Source organism: Motacilla alba, chromosome 2 (genome assembly GCF_015832195.1).
Source record: "Motacilla alba alba isolate MOTALB_02 chromosome 2, Motacilla_alba_V1.0_pri, whole genome shotgun sequence".
Classification (NCBI taxonomy): domain Eukaryota; kingdom Metazoa; phylum Chordata; class Aves; order Passeriformes; family Motacillidae; genus Motacilla; species Motacilla alba.
This window is the reverse complement of record NC_052017.1, coordinates 9921985-9946889: the sequence shown is the minus strand read 5'-3', so window position 1 is coordinate 9946889 and position 24905 is coordinate 9921985. Positions and strand designations below refer to the sequence as shown.

The 24905-nt window shown below is 39.1% G+C and overlaps 1 protein-coding gene across 5 annotated transcripts in view; it reads left to right on the top strand.

Moving 5' to 3' along the window:
• Window positions 1-24905, top strand: part of DIP2C (disco interacting protein 2 homolog C) — a 309807-nt gene that overhangs the window by 239322 nt on the left and 45580 nt on the right. For all 5 annotated transcript variants that reach the window (XM_038160679.1, XM_038160697.1, XM_038160689.1 and 2 more), the window contains 11 exons: window positions 742-878; window positions 3042-3250; window positions 4048-4162; window positions 8498-8699; window positions 10712-10821; window positions 11623-11703; window positions 15474-15597; window positions 17202-17323; window positions 20043-20154; window positions 20243-20352; window positions 23136-23266. In XM_038160679.1, the coding sequence (XP_038016607.1) occupies window positions 742-878; window positions 3042-3250; window positions 4048-4162; window positions 8498-8699; window positions 10712-10821; window positions 11623-11703; window positions 15474-15597; window positions 17202-17323; window positions 20043-20154; window positions 20243-20352; window positions 23136-23266 (1453 nt within the window). The remainder of the gene's footprint in view (window positions 1-741; window positions 879-3041; window positions 3251-4047; window positions 4163-8497; window positions 8700-10711; window positions 10822-11622; window positions 11704-15473; window positions 15598-17201; window positions 17324-20042; window positions 20155-20242; window positions 20353-23135; window positions 23267-24905) is intronic.

Below are 24905 nucleotides of genomic sequence, written 5' to 3'. Positions count from 1 at the left end.
CCTTTCTACTTCCCTGATCATCATATCCTCTTTGCAATTACAAAATCTACCAATGCTGTACTCCAACTCCAGAGATGAGAGCTAAAGCAGCATTCCTGATTCCTGTTCAAATGGTTGACATAAAATAGTGCTTCTTTCTCAGACCAGTGCTTTCTAATCCCTCCTGTTTAGCTCCTGCTGCCTCTGCAGGCCTCTAACACCAGACAGAGGGAGTCTGATCTCTGACAGATTCTCAGTGAAACGACCCTATTAGTCTGCTGGAATATCTTGGTCTTTCATATGGTGGAACTTGCTACTTTCTGAAAGGTGGATTTGCTGGTTGTCTGCCTCCCTGGCTGTATAGTAATTATCAAGGGCTCCATTAGGGCATTTCATTTTGCATTGACTGAGGCAGGTCTGGATTTCAGTATGGAAAGCTGGGAACACAATCACGTTTCACAGCAATATGACAGAATTACAGATGAGCTGCAGTTTCAGAGAGCAAGGCAAATAGGTATTGTTATCAATGTAAAGAATGAGTTTACATAAAGATCCTTGCATTCTTTATATAAATATCATTCATAATAGAAAACCACTTGATAATGTTGAACACTGTAATGTTCAAGAAACTGATTGTTAGACATTAGTCTACATGTAATTCATTTGTTTATGTCATCTCCACTATGATGTCTTTCCCACAGTACTTAGGTTATTCTGTGGTTCATTTTATATTTTTTTTTAATTCCTTTCTTCTCCCTCTAGCTATAATGTGTTCAGTGAAGCCAGATGGAATTCCTCAGCTCTGTAAAACAGATGAAATAGGAGAACTTTGTGTATGTGCTATTGCAACGGGGACATCATATTATGGACTCTCAGGCATGACCAAAAATACTTTTGAGGTAAGTTGACAAAAAGTGTTATATAAGATCCTTCCTTTTGAACTTTTTCTGTTTCAAGGTGGTATTTGACATGAAGTATTGATATTAGCAGTATAAGAATAGCAATATTAATCAATACTTGTGGCTTGGGACCTATATTCTAGCCAGATAATCTGCACTGAAGCCCATCTCATTAAGAGCAATAGTAGATCTTTATGTGAGTTTAGTTTTGGATCTGAGGAGCTTTTACTTCATTATTCAAATAAGATACCAGGAGCTGAAAAAAGTCAGAAGGAAAGTAGTAAGAAAAGTTCAAAAGGTAATATTGTATAAGTCTGTGTGCAGAATTCGATTATTGCAAACAGTAAGAAAGCTGCTTGGTATCTCTAGAAAGCACTTTTCAACATTGCCACAGCACTTCCAGTATTAAGGCTTCTATTTATATAGAATACTGACAGATGTAGTCTTCAAGAGATGTATCTGAAGAGCAGAGAAACCTTTTCCTGATTAGTCCCCATCTGCTTCTGTTTGAATTGCATTAGGTGAAAGCCTTTTGGCTTTTAGGAATCTGTTTTCTGACCCCAGTGCACACAGCTGTATTGATAGCTCTGTAGTGCCTGCTCTCTTGTTATCATTAACTTCTGCTGAAGACAGTGTGTAAGGCTGAAGAAATTAGAGAAAAAGTGAAAAAAAAAATTATTTTTAAGATACAATTCTTTCTCATTTAATATTTTTGGCAGAAATTAACACTAATCTATTTAGGTTTCCCTTAAAAAACTCTCTGTTATTACCACTTTTAATAGACTAATGTGACTAATTTAATCTCCTGCAAAATGCAGAGCTGAATGGTGTAAACACTGCACATTATATAATTAATGGAGACAAGTAGATATGATTCTACATCCTACTGTTGAAGTCAGGAATCCCACTATGCTGTTGTGATCTGAAATTTGTTGACAGCTGATTTTTATGATGCAAATACAGTTGGCAATACCCAGTGTGGGTGATAATCCTGAATTTTACATACTTCAGGGCAGAAAGGTACTTCTGTTCATTTTGTAATACTTGCTGTAATTGTGATATCAATCATAATTCATAACTGTCAGCAGTTTAACAGCATATTTAGACTGATTTAGACTCATCCCTAATGCTAAGCAAATAAACTGCCATTGAGTGAGCAGGACCACTCTATTTTGAAGTTAAGCATTTTTAAAGTGTTCTCTCAAAGTGGATCTCTATTCTGTTTCACCGTGTAATTCATGTTGCAGGTATTAGAGTGTCAAAGAACTTTGTGCTCCTGTAATGAATTATGGCCAAAGATGTATAAGCATTAAATCTGTTCAGTAAGAGTCACCCATGGGCATCTGGCAGCAGAATTTGACCTTTCTTTTTAGATGAGCCTTCAAGAACACTATATAGGCATGGTCTTCTACTTGCCATTGTCTTTTAGCTTTTAGACTATTTAAGTTTAAAGAAATGACTGCAGGAAAGTGTGCTTGTGTCAGAATGCAGCTCAGAGCAGCTCACATGCCAAAAGGATATCACTGCTAATTAGGGTAGAAAAAGCCGTAGGAATCTGTCTTTGGAAGTCATGTAAGTCTGGTGTTCAGACCTTTAGAGAGGTGCTCTGTAGGGCTGTGTTTTCACTTCCAGGTGTGCTACAGAAGACATTATCACTAGTATTCTGAGAACTTAATTGACCTTAAATAAAAATGTGGTCAGCTGAAAGAATCATTAATGTGCTGTACCTTAAAATAGCTTCACTTCTGGCCTGCTTATTTCTTACACTATGCTGGAAATAGGCATGAGGTTCTGAAAAAAACTTCTACTGAAATGTTCCTCAGCTAAGCTCTCAGTTAACCTATACACAGCTCCTCAGCATGGGCTTTTATTTATTACTGTTGTTGTTGATTTGTATATTTTTTTAAGGTCATAAATTATTTACAGGCTCACAATTACAGAAAATGTGTATTGTAAACAGAGTGGGATTGAATTTGCTGGAACTCAGGTACACAGGAGTGTAGGAGTTTCCTGACACTCCCTTTATGATCAGTGAAGGATAAAGAGCATCACCAGTGACCTATTTACTTTGTTGCAGAATAGCCATCAGAGAGAAAATGCCTGAAATCCTTTGCAGCCTGATCTCTGTGTATAGAACTGAAGACCCATGTTTCTGTTTTGCAGGTGTTTCCTATGACCAGCTCTGGTGGCCCTATCACCGAATATCCTTTTATAAGGACTGGACTTCTAGGCTTTATAGGACCAGGTGGACTGGTCTTTGTCATTGGCAAGATGGATGGTTTGATGGTTGTCAGTGGAAGAAGACATAATGCTGATGACATTGTAGCAACAGCACTGGCTGTGGAACCCATGAAATTTGTCTACAGGGGGAGGTTTGATCCTTTCTTTCTTTATATTATGTAGAAATCTTTATTTGGCTTAGATGAAGTGTAAGTGATCCAGATGCTTTCAGAAAGCAGTGCCATTGTAGTTTCCCTCCAGTTCTGTTCATATTGCCTGAACCAGGAGGCAGCTGAGGGAAGCCCAAGGCAATGTTGAGGCAATGTTTGGATACCAAGGTCTTGAAACTGTGGTTACTGAAATTTCCAGTTGAACAACTGGTTAATTCTGAGGGTGTTGGCTCAATGGGAGCCTTTCTGTGTGCCCTGAACATTTCCAATATGCCTTACACTGAAGTTTTTGAATGTGAAGGTGGTTCTTTGTGTGACCTTCCTCATGTGCTGAAACTGAGCAGGAGATATCCAAAACTTCTGAAGAGCCTCATGCAATAGCACGTGCTCACACTCCATCACATGTCAGACCTCTCACAAAATGATGTTGCAATTGTCATCTTCTGGGGCCAAGGAAGGTGCTTATGCTGGCTGTTATATAACATCTTAGCAACAACCTTGGTGTGACCCAAATGTACTGCTTTTTTTCTTCCAAGAATGTTCACTTCTCAATCCTGCTCTGACATTCTGCTTGTATATACACGACTGTAGAACAAAGCCTGCTGTTTTGACTCCAGAACTTATCTAAAACTGTTCTTGTAGCTTTTTCTGCATAAATATAGTAATATTTGACACACCGGGACGCTAATAAGTAAAGAAATCAGAGCTGTAGAAGGCTAATGCAGAAAGCAGGTTTTTCCCTCTGTCCTGGCACTAAATACTCTTCTCTCCTCCTATAGAATAGCAGTGTTTTCTGTGAGCGTGCTGCACGATGAAAGGATAGTTATTGTTGCTGAGCAAAGGCCAGACTCCACAGAAGAAGACAGTTTTCAGTGGATGAGTCGAGTTCTCCAGGTAATGCTCTATATGTATGTTTGGAAGCTACTTTTTTCCTTAGTTTATATTCTTTTTATTGATCTTTCAGACCCCTAAGGTAAGTTGCATTTGTCTTTGAGTAGTTGTGAATCCACCTCCAGTTGCACTTGCTCTTAATGAGCACAAAATGAGATCCTTTTGAGTGACACTTCTTTTCTGGACTTCACACACCCAGAGAGTGATCCTTTTCCTAATCAAAATGCTATAAGAAAATGGAAATGAATTGAAGTAAATAATAGCAATAAGAGAGTAGCATATGGTTTATAAGGATATAGTCATTCTTTACTTTGAAAAGGGAATGAATGAATGAATGCATGCATTGTATACACTTACTTACTGTCTTATACTTATTTGCTGTCTTATGCTCTTACTCTTACTTACTTACTTATATACTCTTACTCTTACTGTCATAAGCTACCAGAGTCTCTTAACTGCTCCCAGTTATAAGCATGGGTACAGAGTTGGCCTCATTCAGATTTATTTTCTTGGACAGGTGACAGAGAATTATGTGTTTCTAGTGTACCATGTTGATAGCGAAAATAAACTGAATGAAACTCTGCCTAAAAATCCCAATTCCCCTCCACTGAAATGAAGGAAAGTGATTGATTAGCTCAGATCTAGGTATCTACAGTGGGGTTATCTTTTCAGAGGGATACCTCTTGCAAAGAATCCCATTCCAGCAGTCTGGCAATATCAGTATAATACTCGGGGGTTTTTTCAACTCTAATGTCCACACACAAAAATGTTAGATACTTTAGATAGGGTCATCTTCCTGTGGTTAATCCAATTCAGACTCAAAAGCAATAGATTTAACAGAGATGTAGTCAGATTAAGTCTGTTTTTGTTGCCTTGTGAAGTGGTCTCAACTCTGTCTACAGTTGGTCTCCTTTTACTTCTACCTCCCTTTCCTACCTTCCTTTTTTTGTCCTTCTGCAAGGACTCTTCTCAGTAAATATATTGCAGGCATATTTTTTGCTTTACCTAAGAGCCAAAGAAAAAGATCCCACACAATTCAGAGATGTTTTTATTCATCATTGCATTTTACTGAATAAGAAAGGGAATCTATCTACTGTATCCTTCAAGAAATTGAACAAATAAGCTTTCATCCATCTCAGGACAGGCTTGTTTGCTCTCTTGATTCAAAAGACAGCTACATTTCATACAGTTAGAGGCATCTCATATTCACAATAGATTTAAATTAATACCAAGAAAAGATAGATCCTCTAGCTTGCCATCACGCAGAAAGCCTTTGAAACACCTAGCAGCACCTAGGGCACCCATTGTAGAAGAAGAGACTTTGGATTGTCCACACTTTTGTCAAGTAGAAGGCTCCTAAAAGGGTTGAAACTCTGGACTTAACACTTGTCCTCTTTTGTCAGCGAAGCATCTTTGTGACTTTTACAGAACTAATGTCTTACACAGTCATAGCCAGTAGAGTTCTGCACTGAGAGCTGCAGGAGTCCTGTGTCCCAATACTCCTGCCAAGAGTCAGCCCTGTTACTCTGAGTCTGATCAAGTCCTGGCAGTGCCTGTATCAAAGTACACACATGTGTGGCTTCTTTCATCACCCACGTGTGAAGCCTGCAACTCTGGCATGCACCACTATGTGAACAAGAAGTTTCTGTTTGCACCACAGCTGAGAGCAGAGGGGAAGGACAGAAGCCAGGAACATGTGGGATGTTTTGTGCCTCTTCCCAATCAGAGTTTCAATGACAGATGTCAGGAAGTGGTAACCAGCTGTATCTGAATCATCTGCTAGTGAGGCACAACATAACAATATTACAGCCTGTGTCATGACTCTCAGTGAAGTCCATGGCAACAAACTCTAGCAAATTGCTACTTGATTTTAATGTTATTTGTGAGTTGTCTGACACTCTGTGAGTGCTGCCCTGTGCCAGCCCTGCCCTGCACTGCCTGCTTCTGCTGTGTCTTGCTGTCTCTTCCCTGCAGTTGAGCTGTCTCAATTTGCAGAACCAGTTTTTCCACTGGTTTGCAAATATTCTGACTCTCCTGACACCCATCCTGCCCCTTGGCAGGGAGCTGAAGGATGGTGGAGCTGCTAAACCTGTGGGACTATGCTGGACTTTATCTGTGGCCTTTAGCAGAGGGATGGTTGGGAGGGAGTGGTCAGTCTGGGGATGGGGTTTCTTGAGAGCAGAAGGGTGAAGATCCCAGATCACCCAGCAGTTGAGTCAGATAGATCCTAGATACTCACTGCTGCAGACTGATCTGACCCTTCAGACAGGTTTGTTGCCCCTGAATGGCAGACTGGAAGTCAGTTTTACTGGTTCCAGAACTTGACAGGACTAGGGAAAGCCAGGAGATCTACTGCAGATCTACAGATCTACTGTCAGGAGATCTACTGCAGCACTGGGGAGTGTTTACCCAGAGAATTGTGTCAGAACAAGATGTTTTCTCAGCTCAAACAACACAGTAGTCTGGACTCTCCACAAGTTTGGGTATATCTTGTCCATTTTCACAATGAAAGAGAGGGACAGAGATTTCAGATGCTGTTTGATTCTGGCTGGACAGAGTAATTTCAAAAACCAAGCCATCTATCTCATCAAGAAGTGTAAATCTAAGAGGTACTGTCCGAGAGGTACCCTTCTCCCTTAAAATTTTAAGGCTCAGTTCACCAATTGTCATCCTTGTGAAAAATGTCATTCCCTGCTTCAGAAATGTGCCCAACTCAAAGGTGTGAAAGGTGACAGATTTGAACGACCCACGATATTTATGTGGCATTGTGTAGCAGATCTGTCTGTCAGAGACAGTTCAGAACTTACTGGGGAATCATTACATACACCCCTCATCCTACCACAGCTGGGTATTGCTTTCCATTCACCACCTGTTGGAGCCACAGAGTTTTATCTGTGAGTAAAAATGGTTACCTATCTTGTGATGGTTTCGCTTCAAGCTGATGTCAGGTGAGGATCCCATGATTTATCACTGCTTTTCAGAACCTACAAGTAATATTATGATTAGTAGGTTATGATGGTTTCTGCCAGAAACATATCGAGATGTTGTGTGTTGTCTGCCATAAATATTTCACTATTGCTGATCTTTTGGGTGGTGTCTGTAGACCAGCAGCAAGGGCTTCCAGTTCTGCTGTGAGAGCTACTACTGCTCAAATTCAAATGCTTTTAAATGACTCACCATTTTATTATCCTTTCTTATGAGATTTTGCAGTCAAATAAATAAGAAATGGAGCAACCAGAAGCCAAAAGCAAAGCATTGCTTAGTCTGTAGGAGTAATCAGTAATTTATTGGTCTACACTTTAGTGCATACATAACTGTAAGTGATTATTTCATGCTCAGAGTAGAGATTGTATCTTCAAGGCAGTACACATATCAATTCACTTTTCTCACAGTTCAAAATTAAAAAGCAAGATAAGTAAATTATATTTTTGAACATTTAACTACTCATTAGAGATGCTATTTGTAATTTGTTTCTCAGTTTGCGTAAATGTCTGAAGTTCATTTTCTAGCACACTCGCTGCAATTTTTGTTAACATTATAAAGAAAATAAATCCTTTAAATCTGTGGGGAATTAAAATCTATGTGCATGGATATTCATATTTAACTCAATAAATTACGTTGATACTTAATGCTACAGTTTTCTTGAAAGTGATGCAGTTTAATTCACTTTAATATCAGGCAGTGAACATGGTTGCTTTACAATTCAAAGATGCTTCTCTTTCAGGTTTTTGTCCAGCCAATTTTTTTTTTCAATTGGATAGTTTTATAATTTTCCTTTGTATATTTTCCATTCCTGCCTGAAAATCTTTCACACTGTGATCAGGGAATGAAACAGTTATTACCTTATAAAAAAATCTAAAAGATTCACAAGCTGCATACATCATTAGTTATAGGAGTTATTTGAAATTTTGCCCTGCTCAGGAAGATGGACCGGATATTAAGTTGATAGGAGTCCTTTGAACTTTAGCTCTGAGAAGTGCACAGCTTAAAAGCAATTTCATGTGGTCTGACAGCCCATCTTTGTAAAAAATCTCCAGGATATCTGCTGCTAATGTGTGTTAAAGAGGGATAACAAGGTAGCATTTCCTAATAGATTTGTGGGCATTTATCACCAGGTTTTTGGTTGCTCTTTTATCTGCTGGAATGAGTATAACAACATTTCTGTCCACCTGTTCCCAGTGAAAAGAACCTCCTTATCACTGACATAGCTGAAGTGTCTTTCCATTCCTAGTTAATTATTAGGGCTGTTTTATGCAGTAATTCAGAACAACATGTGCTTATTAGAGTGATGAAAAATTAGCCTTTCTTTAAAATCGACTTCCTGTGTGGTTTTTTTAGGCAATTGACAGCATTCATCAAGTGGGAGTCTACTGCCTAGCACTTGTCCCAGCAAATACACTTCCCAAGACACCTCTGGGAGGGATTCACCTGTCAGAAACCAAACAGCTCTTCCTGGAAGGATCTCTGCATCCCTGTAACGTGCTGATGTGTCCCCACACCTGCGTAACTAACCTGCCTAAACCAAGGCAAAAGCAACCAGGTAAGAGCAGTGAAGGCCAAGGGACTGTGACTTTGTGCTGTGTGCTTGTGGTACTGTAAAGGAGCAAAATCAAGTAATTGCTGATACAGGTGAGAATCAGCTTCATCAGCTTTCCTCTTCAATATTCTGTGTGTGCCAAGGACATCATTGGTGTTGCCAGGAGCTAGAAGCACCTCCACAGAGGGTGCAAGGAAAAATGGTAATTCAATAAAGATGACATTTTTATCACCCTACAAGGCGCTGCTGAGACCACACCTGGAGTTCTTCATAAATTCCTCTTCAGTTATGTTTAAAGAGGATGGAGTCCAAACCAGAGAAACATAAAATCTTGGCTTATTTTGAAGGCTGGGTTTGTAAACTAGAAGCAGAGAGGAAGACTGTTGTCACTAAATAACAGTATTGGAAGAGCAAATACTTCAAAACTGGTCATGAATAATTAAAGCAAAGAATGAGTGGTTTAATCCCTCACCTGTGTGGGGAGATTCTGTATTACTCTTGCAGCAGGTTATTAGAGGAAAAACCCTAACCAGTTTTAAGATGGTTCTTCAGAAGTTCTGCCTCTTCATGAAGAATGTTGGGTGAAATGGTACAGCAAGGGACTGTCTCAAGAGACCAAGAAAGCCCTTGTAGCCAGATGTAATCCAGTCACTGGTTCTTTGTGCCCAATGTACAAGTAAATTTTAAAAAATTTTTGCCTTTGAAACCAATTGCAGGTTTTAGTACTCAGATTAATTTCAAGGAGTTCTGGATGTGTAGCCTCAGGCTTAAGACTTGGATTCAGCTACATTAGACTAAGTGGTGGTTATTTTCCACTTTGAAAAACACCATGGAATTAAAAGTGGGTTTGCTCTCTGGATCTTGAATATGGAGACTATCCTTCATGAATTCAGTGCAAGTTTGCCTAAACCATCATCTTTTTTTAATACCTTTGGACAAATGTTTCAGAATCAAAACCATATCTTAGTTTGTGGATACTGAGAGTGTCAGAGGTTAACAGTGACTTGCACTAACTTAATGAAAGCAATGAGGCCTTTTACTGCAGTGATCACATTCGTATTTCCTTGTTACTGCACCACAAAATAATTGCTGAACTAGAATCAATGGAGATCATTACAGATATGTTTTGTATACATTCAATATTACTATATTAATAATAATGTTTAATGCCAGGAGCACAGAAACAAAACTGATAGTATCACATTTTCCCATTTTATGTTGTTGTGACATACCCAGAGGGTCTTGATTTTATAATGTTGAAGCAGAGTAGTCTGTAGGTTCTTTTGATTGTACATTATCTGGTTACTTATACAAACAATCACTTGGACACCACAGGCTAGAAGTAGAGCTAGAAGCAGGTATAAATTGCAGTTGATCAGTAATCCATTGGTAATCCATGGAGAAATAGAAAACAAATGCTAACATGAGCTTAAATGGTATATGTGAGACAGGTATTGTCCCCTAATGGCAGCAACAAAACATCAGTGAAATCCACCTCATGGAGGAGTGTCAGCCATGACATCTTATTTTCTTCTGAAGTTACTTAACTCTCAATCTTATTCTAGAGGGCTCGTATATTTTATCATATGCACCATCTGCCTTCCTAATCCCTGTCACTTCGTGTCTGTAACATTACAGAAGTCCTAATACAGATGCAACTTAGCCCAGGCAACTGAAGAGGGAATTAGGAATGTTGTCACTCTGGACTGAGGCACTTGAATGGATATGCCTACAGTAGGAACTAAATTTTCCAGATTCATCCTATCAAGGCAGACAAGATCTGTCTCTGACTGTGGAGAGCCCATGCTAAATTAGAGCTGTTTTGAGAGGATGAATCCACTCCTATGTATCTTCCAACCACTTCTGGTTCCTAACCAAAGTTTATGTCAACAGAGATGCGCTCAAATTTTGGTTTTGTGGATGGCAGTGAGGAAAACATAATGTAATGCAAAAGAAATTAATTTTCATCCACAAGCAAAGGATTTTTATTGTGGTGTATTTCTGCTTTATTCTAGAAATTGGCCCTGCCTCTGTGATGGTGGGGAACTTGGTCTCTGGAAAAAGAATTGCACAGGCCAGTGGCAGAGATTTGGGGCAAATAGAAGATAATGACCAGGCCAGAAAGGTAAGCTAAACTTTTCTGTTTCAGCTTGTATTTAACATCACATAGTTAACTTCATCCATATAGATAATTAACATCATATAGTTGACATCAGGACACTTGGCAGTTCAGAGATATGATGGATGATGATGATTATTGTTATTATTGTTATTACCACCAAATTTGTGGATGGCTTCTTTTTAATTAAGGCATGGATTTAATATAGCTTCTTTACAGATAAATATTAAATAGACATGATGAGAAGTCACCGCATTTCATTTTTATGGATTTTTTGAAATAAGTTTACATGGGATAGCAGAAAAAATGTGGTGGAAAGCATTCACGGGGCTTCTACCAGAAATAACCCTCTATTACATAATTTTTACCAGCTCAAGTGGAATCCAGAGAATTTTGTTAACATATAAGGGCCTGACCCTATTTGTTGCTATTTTAATCCTGGAAAATTAAGTTGAAATTCAGCTCTTTTGGGGGCTTATGTGAGTAATTAAATTAGTAAGTTCTAAGCTGTATAAGTACTTAAGTATTTAAGTAAGAAAAGAGAAGAAGCTAAAGAATTAAATAGTGCTTAAATTCAGAGGGATCAGTAAGAACTTTTATTGCTTTGGACGTATATGCAGTAATATATCATAATCCCAACAGTGGCTTCACTTCCAGAGAGGTGCCTGCTACCATGCAAAAGCACCTTCCTATAAATGTGTGACAACAAGAGAATTAATTCCTGTTTAGTGTTTCGGGGTATTGGGACCTGGATTTTAAAGCCAAGAAGTTGTTTGGTGTCATGACTGTCACTCTGTTTTATTGCAGTTCCTGTTCCTGTCAGAAGTGTTGCAGTGGAGAGCTCAGACCACCCCTGACCACGTGCTCTACACGCTGCTCAACTGCAGGGTAAGAGTCTCAGGCCATGGCTCTGATGGGCACGCTGGGATTTCAGCAGCACCTGCCTGTGCTGTGGCTGGATGTGACCTCTCTCTTCCTATTTCCACTAATGCTCAGCTGTTATATTTAATATTCACTGAGGCAGGAAAGAAAAGAGAATCATCACTGTCTGTTGTCAAGATATAGATGGTTTTTGTATCAGTGTGCCTTACATATTTCTCATTCCTTTTTCTACCACATGCATGTTGTGTGTGAGCTGACACTGCAAATCTGTTTCAATACTGTTGAATCTGTTTCAGATCTGTCCCTGTGTGAATAACAGTGTTTAAAACTGCTCACCATCCTGATTTCCAATTTGAAAAGCACAAGCTTGGCAAAACCAAAGCATTTTCCCTAAATATAACAATGGCTGTTTGTGAGATTGGACCATCTGGGAGAGGTGTGAGAATGAGGAAAGGAGGTGAAGAGAAGAAAATGTATGTCCAGAATACAATCAAGTCTGCAGAGGATCACTTCTAAATCTCTCTGCATAACCTACATGAGGTGCCAGCCTGGCACAGCATCTCACTGCTTACTAAAAATGAGTTAATGAATGTGACTGGTACTGAACTGGGCTTTGCTAGGAGTAAAACTTCCTTGCTTTCTGTAGTGTAACTTCTTTACTTTACTTCCTGGATGATTACAGATTACAGATGATAAACCAATAATTCTCAAGACCACAGCGAGAATTAAGGTCTGATTTCAAATCATTCCATCACAGTACATCTAGACATATCTGTCAGATCTGGGAAATATATGTAGTGTGTGTGGGTTTTCAGGAGAGGGGAGGCCTGGAAAAATGCTGTTCCCCCGGAGCAGTAGCTGTTGTTGTCTCAGCCTATGTGGTCTTGATGCAACTTGAATGGGTTCTTAAACCTCCAGTAATCTGTGGACCTCTGTGAAATCACCACTTACAGTATTTACAGAATGCCCTTCTCCATTTCACAGTTCTGGTACAAAGTTCAGTTTAAAACTACCAGTAAGTAATTAAATAATTTAAAAAAAAATTCATATTAATAACTCATAATTGTAAGTATGTGAAACCTGATAGGCAGTGAAGAAATAATGTATTTTTTTATGGCAAAGTAGAAATCTTGAGAGGCAATGCTGTTTTTAAGTTCAGTATTACACCTTTCAAGTACTGCATTGCTGTGTCCTCTAAGTTAGGAGCAAAGATGTGGTGAGAAAGAGTTGATGTGTGCTATCCCATCTCTTCCACACAAGGCTGTTGCTTTTGAGTTTTAAATAAAGCCAAACTTCCCATGCTGGCAGAAGGATTCAAACAGGGAAGGGAAGTAAGGACACAATGTGCAAAACAAAGATTACCAAAACAAATTCCTGTTCCATAGAAGTGTAGTTGGATTTTAAAATACAGTTTCTCTGTTACTCTCAGTGAAGAGTATCTCATCATATGAAATTTGATTGAGATGTAATGCTTTTTGGAGAGAATTAATATTTTATGGAAAAGGATGACAGATTTGGTGGGGTTTGCCCTAGGCAAATTTTATTGCCCATCTTGAACCTTAGTTCTGATGTGTAACTTTTCCAATTTTGTCTTCCTTGGACATTGTCTGTACACTTTGTTCTAAAACATTCAGGCATCCTGCAGTGGATGACTAATGGAAGTCCACTGAGACTAGTGTTTTCCTGTAACCCAAGCTTTGAGAATTTGAAATATTTCAAAATTAGTGCAGTACATTGTTTTTAGTGTGTGTCATGAAGGATTGCAACACCTTTACATTTCAGGATAGCTCATTAAAGGCCCAAAGGGAGTAGCTGCCTGATTCTTGCAAGTGATTCTGGTCCAACAACAGGATTCTCCTTTCCTACACTTCATATAAACAGTGACTTCCCACTGCTTCACAGGCAGCAAGTGCCAAAAGTCTTAAATGTAAACAAGCTTTGCACAAATTCACTTGATTTACAGCAATTCCCTATCTGCTGGTTGGACCTATGCTTCTGATGTGTGTGGGGATATAAAGGGTCCTTCTTCTCATAACCATGGAAACAGGCAATTTCTTGAAAGAAAAATGGAGAATTTAAGTACAGGTGAAATGGAGAATTCCTGACAAGTCTGCAGTGGCAGGACAGCCAGACCTCATGTTGCTTTGGCATACTCGGGGCTGGACAGATGGAAGTCATCTCTGGCCCAGCATCCACAGAGTTGCATATGTCTTTAGAGGAAGCCTTCTTAGTGCAATGGTCTCCACATTGATCAGGAGACTGATTAAAACTGTCTGAAGTGCAATTCAGTAAGTGTGGTTGCTCAGGATGATGAAGAGGAGTGCTGAGCCCTGGCTTTGTCCATTTTATTTCCAGCTGGGCTGTGCTCTTTGTTGGCAGTTTGTGATGAAGTCTGTGAATGCCAGGTGATCCTGGTAACGTGGCACTGCTTGTAGTGCTTCTCCTTGGGCAAACTGCTCCCTCCTCTCTGAAGCCTGGTCAGTAAACACTGCAGTGGTGTGTGGGGTGGTGGTGGATAGAAACCAGCACCAGAACAAATACTTATTCCTTGCCTTGTTAAAATAGAGTGTAAAGAACATTTCTTTAAAGCAGTAGACCTTCTTGCTTTCTCTCTTAAGGAGGATAGTGGTGCAATACTTTTTTATTGTATTACATTGCATTTTTTGATGCACTGTTCTATTTTAGACTGTGTTTATGTGTTCTTCTTTAGTATATATGTATTTACATACTCTTACCTTCCCCCCCCACCCAGTTCTTTCAGAAACACTTTTTTTCAAGTGAACTTAGTGCTTGTGATAGGTGCCAGGTGTGTCACAGCTGTACTGGAGGCTGAGCTCCTCTTTTTCCACAGAACAAGAACACAAGCCAAGATGCAGCCCTTCCCATACTGCCCTGTCCCTTTCTCCCAGCCCAGACCTGGACTGAGCAGCTCTAGGTGCAGCCAGTCTGTCCTGTGCATTTGTTTTTAGTCTTCTGAGGTGTCTGCCTGCAGTGGTAGTGAATTTTGTGATACAGATGTACATATTTTTCTACATGTGTACTTGTGTGTGTGCATATATGCACATACACACACACACACACACATATATATATATATGTTTAGGAAGTGCAAGAACTGTAACCCTCATTCAATTTAAAACACTGTGAGTGTTTGATAATTTTGGGTTTGCACTATTTGAAATGCTTCAAAGATGCCAAGCTCATGCTGACCAGAGTTATTCAAATTTAACAAATGGCCTTTCTTCTCCCTTCCATTTATATGCAATATAAGTGCTTATCTTTTTCCAGACTAATTCTTTTTTCCATCACAAAGTATTGTTTTCTCCTGTGTCTTTTGTCTTTTGTCTTTTGTCTTTAAAGTATTTCTGCTGGGCCATTTGGCTCTACTCCAGCGTGCAGACAACAAAATGCAATTTTCAGAATTGCTCTCCACAGATGCTCCAGTTTAATACAGAGCCCATAAAGGCACTTCCCTGGCTGCAGCAGGAATGCTGCCTGTGCAGCAAGGGATACTAGCACACTGCTGTACTGCCTTGGTGGGGACAGAAACACTGTTGAGGGCACGAGGCACAGAGAAAAGAACAGAGAACATTCCTCCACTTCAGAAACATTTTCTCCTTCCAGCTACAGTTTGGCCTTAGGCTGAATGTTTCCGTATTTTAAGTTCATTGCATGGCATATTGTGACTGCCCCTCATCCCACAACTTCTAAGGTGAAGAGAAAAATTTCAGCCCATCACGTTATCTCCTGTGACATTTATTTTTCTTCCCATGCAGGGAACAATAGCCAACTCACTGACATGTGTCCAGCTGCATAAACGAGCTGAGAAGATAGCTGTCATGCTGATGGAGAGGGGACATTTACAGGATGGAGACCATGTGGCTTTGGTTTACCCACCAGGTAAAGAATTGCTGTAGCAGCACCTTGGGACTCCTGGTAGTTCATCAAGGTCCTTCTGAAGGGTGCTGCAGCAGGGGTGTTACTGTGTGCACCATGTGAATTGTCAAACACAAGATGTTTGCCTTATGCACATTCCTTTGAATTTAGTCAAATGTATTTAAAAGAAGCTCTCTTTATCCATACACACAGATTTTATTTCTTTGGGTTCAGACCTGTGTTTTTAAAACCTGTCTCTTACAAGTCAAATTTAATTACTGCTTTTTTTTTTAATTTTTTTTAAATTTGCTGGATACAGACTATTTTATGACCATGCAGTTCCATCTGCTAAGTCCTCTTAAATTCACCTGTTCAGTTCCCTCTTGGAAGTGCTGCATTTCATGAGAGTAAAGCAACAATAACCAGGAAGTAATACATGGGGTTTTTTAGAGTAGAAATTTGATTGATAAGTAGCAAATGATCAAGAAATAAAAAATTGTCATTACAATTTTCTCTATAGACTCTTAATCTAGATAACTGTCTTGGTTTTGATTTTCATCCTTTGGCATCAAGGCTTTTAAGTTTGTGTTAACTGGTAACACATTTGACATTTGCTTGAAATTATTTCTGATCTCGTGCTACTCTTTTATCTTTAACATTTCTTGTGTGTTAGTGAAATAAACAGTCTGATTTAATGTCTGTAATGTGATATTTGGTTTGTAAGGACTGCAAGACACTGGTTATATCTTTGTAGTTATAGGAGCAGTTTTGCAATGGTTAATATGGAAAAACCTTTTCCACAAAAGAAGACTAATACTTTAAACTTAAAATTTGTTTTCTGTATTTCACTTCCCGTGGATGAAGCATTTTATTGAAGGAACAATAACCTACCAGTACTGCAGATCCTTTTACACTGAAAGAATAAACCAGCCCCCACTGTCATCTTATCACAGCCTGTGTAGAGCACCATGGAGGTGACAGACAGCAGTGTTCAAGGGATCTTTGAACTGTTGTCTGTTCAACCCCCTTAGCCTGAAGGGTGCTGTCCATTGTCCATCACCTGCAGTCAATGTTTATATGGCACAGCACCAAATTTTATGCTAGAAGCAGGATTTCAAAATCATTGCTCCCTTTTTTACTGTCAAATTTCAGGTAGATTAATCAAGACTGCCTATGTGAGGTTAAAAATGGCAAGAGAAAGACAGTATTTTATGGAACCTCCAGATGTTCTTTCTGCAGCTGATAGGACCAAGCATCATCCTACCTCGTCCTTTTGCTGGGACATCCCTCTTCTTGTACGGTCTATAAATGTACATTTAGGAAGATAATTAATCTGTAGAAATCAGTCTTTTTAACAGGTTACTTCCTGAACAACAAACTGGAGTTCTCCTAGATGTTGCTATCTGGTTGCAGTTTGTGTGTTTTTCACGCTCAGAACGGTGCGGTTGAGAGCAACCACTGAAGCTGAACAAATACTGACAAGGGGCTGAAAAAGAAGTCTGTTAAAGGGCTTAGTCACTCATTTAACCTTCTGGGTCCAGTTCCAAGTAATATTTATGCTGACACAGGAGTCTGTGATGAAGCTGTTTGGTTTTCAGGGGAGGCTCTGTGCTTTGTTCCCCGTGCAGGGATAGACCTGATTGCGGCGTTTTACGGGTGCCTGTACGCGGGCTGCGTGCCGATAACGGTGCGGCCGCCGCACCCCCAGAACATCGCCACCACGCTGCCCACCGTGAAGATGATCGTGGAGGTGAGCAGACTCCTCAGATTGCACAAGTAGATGAAATGGGTGTGTCTGATGAAAGATTTGTGTCTTTAGGAGCAGTAACCTGAGTGAGGGGTGGTTGGGTTGAAGAGTTGTATTCCTTCCCAGGACTCCGGACTTCAGTGTGCTGCAAAATCAACACTGCTTGGCAATACACAACCTGCTCACTTGGACTGTCACATTTTGCCCCAGTTGTGTGACTCCTTTCAATAAATGTATTTTAAATGCTTCTTTATATTTAGCTATGTGCCAAGAGGGGTAGGATTCCTTACAAGCAGAGCCACCCAGACTCTTGAGAAAAACCTCAGTGGGAAGTTTATCCTCAGCTGATGGCATGCCCACCTCTGAATATCCAAGTGTTCTGCTTTTAAAGCAATTTCAAAATTTTGTTGTGAAGATGTTGCTCGGTCTTTTGTTTCATCCAGGAAAGGGTTGCTCAGACTTTTTCCTTCAGTGCTTTCTTTTGGTATTTTGGCTTTATCGAACAATGTTTAACCTTTGTTGCATATAAAGAACTGCAATATGCTTGTTACTGAGGGAAGTAAAAATAGTTGATATTAGATAGCCCTTTACATTGGGCAGTTTCTAATTTACTGATTGGAATTCTGAAGAAACCAGTTTAAACAAGTGTGTTTTTACCATTGATAATTCATTTTGATATTTTCAATTAACAAGTAGTAGAGATGGTTGTAATTTTTGGCTTTCCTTATGGCATCAGATGCCACAAAGTGTCAGAAGAGGTATGAAAAATTGCTCTATTATTTTCAGGATTCTTGTTATTGAATATTTTGGCACTCAGTGTTTTTAAACATCAATTGTTATCATACAGATGTGATGTAAAATGTGTTTTTTAATAGCTAAACTAGATGTTTGATTTCTTGATAAAAAACTGACAGATCTAAGCTTGCTTGTATTCATTGTCCCTTTGATAGACTAACTTTAGATAAAATGTTGACATTTATTGGCCATATTAATGCCAGTTTGACTTATAAACCTCTCAACTTTGTTTTACACAAGAATTTCTCTCAATTTTGAGATTAATGGTTTTGTAGAAATTAAAATATTGCAGCTGTCCTTTCATTGCCAATGGAGTCACACAAATTTCCTGATGTGATGGGACCTGCTGTAACATCACAGGTTGTATGTCTGCACAGCACCTTTTGAAGTCAGTAAGAATGACTTCTGAGTAAAACTTGGCCTGCATAATTGTGTTTTTGTGATGAGCTGGTAGTTGTAAAATATAACTGAATTGAGCCCCATCTTGAGCAGTTCCCAACCTGTAGCTAAGCTCTGTTCTTTCTCCTTCCCACTATCCTCTGATGTGGAATTCTCTAGGCATGGATATTCTGTATTTTAATGGACCTTTTGATTGTCCAGATTATGTAATTCCTGAGGGGGCTGGGAACCACCAGCTCTTGAAATTCCTTTTGTTTATGGTTTAGTGTCCCAAATCAAGATTTTCATGGATTAAGATTAGTGATGTAAGAATTAATTTGCCTTGCCATGACAATGAAAATGGATTAAGGGGTGCTGCAGTGGCTTTGTTTGTATTCATTTTTAGCTTGAAGTATTCAAACAGCCTGTACAGGGCAGTCATAGGATTAGAGTGTCAAGAGATTGGAGTTTGATTCAGTGATGTTTGCTCCAAATTTCAAAATGTCCAAATTTCTGGTGTTCTAAAAATTGAGTTCCATGAGATCACTGTCAATAGAAGATGTTCTGTTCTGCTCAGTGGTAAAATTAATGTACATATGATTACTGATTTGATTAGTTTAAACACAGGAAATTTAGTGTGCCATGAAATGTTTCATTTCCCTTAAACAAACAAAAAAAATATACTCTTAGCAGCATTTCCACAGATTTTCTAAGTTTGGGGAAAAGAAAAATAATGTTGCCCTTTCAGTTTTTTTCTGTGTCTTATCTTCAGTGATTTCAGTGCATTTATGCATGTTTGCCTGAATTCCTTAAGCATATTCATTTTTATTAATAAGAATAAGAAGTAGTCTCATTAAGTAAGAAATATTCTTGTAGTGGATACTTTTGAGAACTTTTAAGATATTTTTATGAACTTTTAAGAATAGCCAATCTAAAAGGAGAATTCAGCATCTATCATTTAAAGTTTGGTGCAGATGGAATTTGCTGCAAGCTCACCATTTCATTTCTTAGTGCCACTTCCACAATTTCTGTTCTAGAGCTACTTTTGCCAATATCAGAAGAGCTCCCAGTGGTTTATCACTAGCGCAGGAATTGGAAATACATGGCTAACATAAAATTGAATTAAGATAGTAAAATTATTAATCTAAAATGTCAGACTAGGTTTTGGGTTATCTGAAAATATTGTTTATGAACCAAGATATGTTATTGTCACATAGGAAATCTTTTGAACACAGTCTTCTTTACTGGCACTTTGGGGTGAGAGCTGATAAAATGTGTTGGAAAGGTCACATTCTCACTATTGAGGTGCCTTTAATTCATTACAATGATCTTCTCAAAGTGCAGTTTTCATGTAAGTCGTAAAACTCACATGACTTTGTCTTCTTTGTGAGCTGCATTTTTTGAGCATCTTCCCTCCTGCCAGTCAGAAAACATAAAGTTGATCTACCTGTGTCCTGTTCTGGCAGAAAATAAGCCACAGTCTTGCCCATTTTCATGGGGGAGTTAATTAGTATCCCATCGTGTTTTTATTTATTTCTGGAATTTCTAGGTGAGCCGCTCTGCCTGCTTAATGACCACGCAATTGATTTGTAAATTGTTACGGTCGCGGGAGGCGGCGGCAGCAGTGGATATCAGGACATGGCCTCCAGTCCTGGACACAGGTGAGTGCTGGGGCCAGGGGAGCTCTGTCTCTTTTGTCACTGGGCTTGTCAGTGACATACACACATTTTCTGTCTCTGTCTCCACCAGACGATTTGCCAAAGAAGCGGCCTGCACAGATCTACAAACCTTCTAACCCTGAAACACTTGCTTACCTTGACTTCAGTGTCTCCACCACTGGCATGCTGGCAGGGGTAAAGGTAGGGATTTCTGGTTACAGCTGCCCTTCTTGCCATCCTGCCTGGCCGGCAGGTGGTTGCTCCTAATTTGTGATTCCTCATGATTTTTGGAAGCAGGAATTGAAGTACTTCCTCCCATGTGGACATTGAATCTATTGACATTAAATTAGTTCTTCTCTACTTGATACAGGACTGTGTGTGGTGGGTCTAGCCCCTCTCCTCCTCCTCAGACTAAAAATGTCATTCCATCACTCCTGTGCATAGACCACTAGTTTGTCTGCCTGAAGCATTTTTCAGCTTAGGCATCTGTTATTTCCATTTTATGAAGGAAATGAGAGTGTCATCCTTTTCCTGCTTGTTCCAGGGCCCATTCATTGCTCCCTTCTTATTGCAGCTCAGCTACTGGCCATTGGTTTTCACTATTCTCTTCTTCTTGCAATTAAGGCACCTGATGATTTCTTTGGTAAATTCACCCAGTATAGTACTAGAGTAAGCTGCCAAAATTCATTGATAGATTTGTTTGCTAAGATGAGGCATTTTGAGCTCTTGAAATCTATTCTGCCATTTTCTCCAACCCTCTACCCACAATTCATCAAATCTGTTTTACCTAACTTATATAACTCACTACTGGTTTCACCAACACACACTAAAATCACTCTGTCATTCTTACCTGTTTCTTCCTTACTCCTATTAGTTGCATGCCCAAGGATTATGATTACTTTAGCAATCTCTGCTGATGTATCACACTTGGAGCCTATGCAGAATTCCTCACACTCCTTAGTATCATCCATCTATTTGCAGAAACTGTCAGCATAATTTATAAACAAAGAAAACATCATTTTCCCAGTTTTTGGATGAAGAGATGGAACCAGAGAGCTGTTGAAGTGACCAGCCTGAGGCTGAATGATGGTTAAATGGTTAAATGGTTCACCTGTCTGATGGTCACATATTGGAGACTACTGCAGCATTTATTCCATGTAACTTTGAAAGCCACAATGCTTAGAGATTTGGAATAGTCATGGGACTCCTCAGTAGCCAACAGAGAGAAGCAAGGACCCTTAGGGTGTTATTTATCTGACTTATCTAAAACATCTATTTTTTAAAGGTGTGAATGTCACATAAGTCTTCATTTCCTCTAGAGAAAGCCTCAAATGATTGTTTCAGATGCAGTCATCTGTATTAAATCAGGTCTGAATTACACTTTCTCAGACTTGCAGAAATGGCTACTAACTATGCAAAGTGAGTATTTGAGAAACTTCAAAGATAGTCAAAGGCAGGACAAGTCGATGAGCCTTTCTTAGTGTGGCTAGAGGGAAATACAGATAAATCTATCAAGGAATTCTTGATTAGCTTCTAATATCTGGGTCACAGAGCCTGCAGGTCACTGATTCAGCAGGTTTATGTAAACAGTTACCATCTACTACATCATCACTAGTGATTAATTAATTATAAAATGATCAAAAGAGGCCACAAGGCTTATATTCATAATGCAATGGTACTAAATTAAGAAATGGCTAAATAAATCCCATCGGTCCTGAAAAGCTGATAAATGTTTGGTAATCACTTTGGAAGTAGTAGATTCCACTTGCATTTACTCTCAACATTTTCAATTGCTTACATGCAGTATAGTGTACAAATTCACAGAACAACAGCAGTTCTGTAAATAGAGTTCAGTTTATTCCCATGTGAAGAAGTGGTCTTGATTCAGCTGGAGTAGAATTAATTTTCAGACTGCAGATGATCACCACGCAGACACCCATTCAGAGCTGGTCCTTTTGCATCACTTGGACCACATCCAGCCTCAGTTATAGCTGTCACTGGAATGGAGAAAAAGTCACTTCTGGAGATTGATTCCCCTGTTTACTTTAAGATCAAATAAATTTTACCTTCCAAGTGCCCGTTTTCCTCCATTGACTCTCACTGAGCAGTGTATAAAGCAACCTGCACCCTGTGTGCCACAGATCAAAGGTTTGGTAAGTTAACTCCTATCCAGACTGTATTTCTAACACTGGTGTCTTTCTTGTTACTAATAGAGAAGACAAACATTAAAAGATATTTTCCTGTTTCCATTGTCATGAGAACTTGTAAGTCAGAATGGGTGAGTGTGGAAAGCATCTTAAAACTAGGGAAAAAATCAGAATAATTTCCTTTGGATCAGGTTTTTCAGTTCTGCTTTCTGCTTGTATTATCTTTGAAAGCTTCCTTACCAAGATTTTAGGAGCCTGTTTCTCAGCTAGGAGATGGATAACATGAAGATCTTTTACAGATATTCATTTACAGAAACTTTACTAAGTTTATTGGGGATTTTTATTGCTGAATGATTAGCTCCTTAGTACTGCTTTGCTGGCAAAACACCTTTCAATTTAAAAAGTACTTTGGCATTTTTCATTTACTTTGTTAAGAAATACAGACTTTAAAATATATTACTGATGATCAACAAAGTGTTTCATTCAGTCATTCATTCCTTTATTCTTTCAGGAAGTGTAGCATGTTATCATTAGCTTTGCATACAGCTTGGAGCACATCTTTAAACCACTCACAGCTTTCTTCCTAAATCACTTCAAACTTACCATTCATTGTATCTCCTCTCCCCTTTCACAATTACGTGGATGCCCTCTTGAAGGAAAATTATGTTTTCTAAGATACAAATTACCTGTGTGCATAAAGTCAATTACATTGAGCATAAAGTCAATATTTATTTGGTGTTTTTATCCTGTAATTGATGTGAGCACTTGGTGCAGTCTGGGAGTAAGCCTTCCAATGACACAGTTGATCACTTTAATTGCTTTGCTGTTGTCTTTCAGATGTCTCATGCAGCCACTAGTGCCTTTTGTCGTTCTATTAAGCTGCAGTGTGAGCTTTATCCCTCCCGGGAAGTCGCCATCTGCTTGGACCCTTACTGTGGACTTGGGTTTGTCCTCTGGTGCCTCTGCAGGTGAGGCTTCTCCTCAGCCTTTTCTGAAACAGGTTTCCACCGTGCCGTGGCACAGCAGAACGGATGATGTGAGTGATGAAAGGATGGGAGGAACAGACAGTGCCTCTGGGACTGCCACAGGCAGTTGGAATTGCTGGAAGCTGTGTGGAAGCTCTGTGTGGAGGATGTGGTTTGTTTGAGCAGGGCATGGCCCTAGGTGTTTGGACTGGGAAGAACAGAGCATCAGCACGGCTGCTTATTGACCTCCTGCTGCTTTACTGCTGTCTCTGCAGAGCCTGGCTTGTTTTATTTGATGAAAGCAGTGCTTTACCAGTATTACCTTAAGGAAGTGGTTTCCTCGTGTCCTCTTTTTCATTCTCTAATCTGAAAGCAGGAGTAGATATCAGGGGACTCTCTCATTTGAGGGATTTTTAGGATGAGATTTCTGCAGAGACACAGAAGTGTGTTTTCTTGCAGGTACTCATATGGCAGCAGGGAAGTTCACAGAGAACAAAACATTTCTAGTGAAATGTGAATCAGCTTTTTGGGTTAATAAATTTGGAAATATAACATTTCTGTCAATCTCTATACTCCAGGGAAGTTACAGTTCAGCAGTGAAAGCAGGTCTATTGATTTTTTTTTTTTAAGTTAGCTGGGTTGATGCATAGGGAAAGAAAAAGAACTGTGGGAGTGTTAATGGAGCCCATTTTGATGAAGGCATCTCAGAGTCACAGTGGTCTGACATCTTTGTTCTCTCCACAGAACGTTCTTTGGTGTTAGCAGTACTGCTATTTTTATTTGCTAAAATGAAGTTAATCCATGGCATAAAAAATACTTTGGATAAATTTTGTACCAATTTACTAAATACCTGAAAGAAATAATTTTTGATAACAGCTGCAACAATTTATTTTCAGCAATTATTGCTTATGTAAAAGTAGGCTGTTGGTACAGTTTATTGCCCTTTTGAAATATTTGTTATTATATATTAAATAGGCTAAAGATTAACAGTATTATCTTATTCATTCTTATTCTTGATCCATTTTTCTTTATTTAAGCTATACTTGCCTAATACTGTTTTGGATTTTACATAGGGATTAGAGTTGCCTTTGTTTTGAAAAACTTTTGGGTTTTCAGTGTTTCATTTACCCAACATAAAAGTAAAACTATTGAGGCTGCAAAAAAAACCCCAAAAAAACCCCTTCAGAAATATTGAGATTTTAATTAAATCACTCTGGTTTACTTTTTTAATTTTAATTTTTTAAGTGTTGCTTTTTAAAAGTCAGTTGACTATTTCTGATAAAGACTTGAGTGTTCCAGTATGTGCTGATGTCAGCACTGTTAGGCCAGGGAAGGTCTGTGCAGCACCATAGGAGAGTTCAGCTAAGGAATGGATCCTTGTACAGGATAGTGCTGGAACAGAGAGCATCCAGGAATAACTTCTATGCAACATCATGATAGAGCCATAAAACAGATAAATGTTGACCTGTCCAAAATCTGAATAATTTGTGATGCCCAAGACTCTCCTGAATGCAAATTTTTTTTCCTTCCAGAACCATTTCTCCAACAAATATGCATTTGCTGCCCTTAGGTCCTTCCCAATACTGATAGTACTCAGCCTTTCAGAAGGAGAAGATTGTTTATGACTGGCAAGTGAATTAAG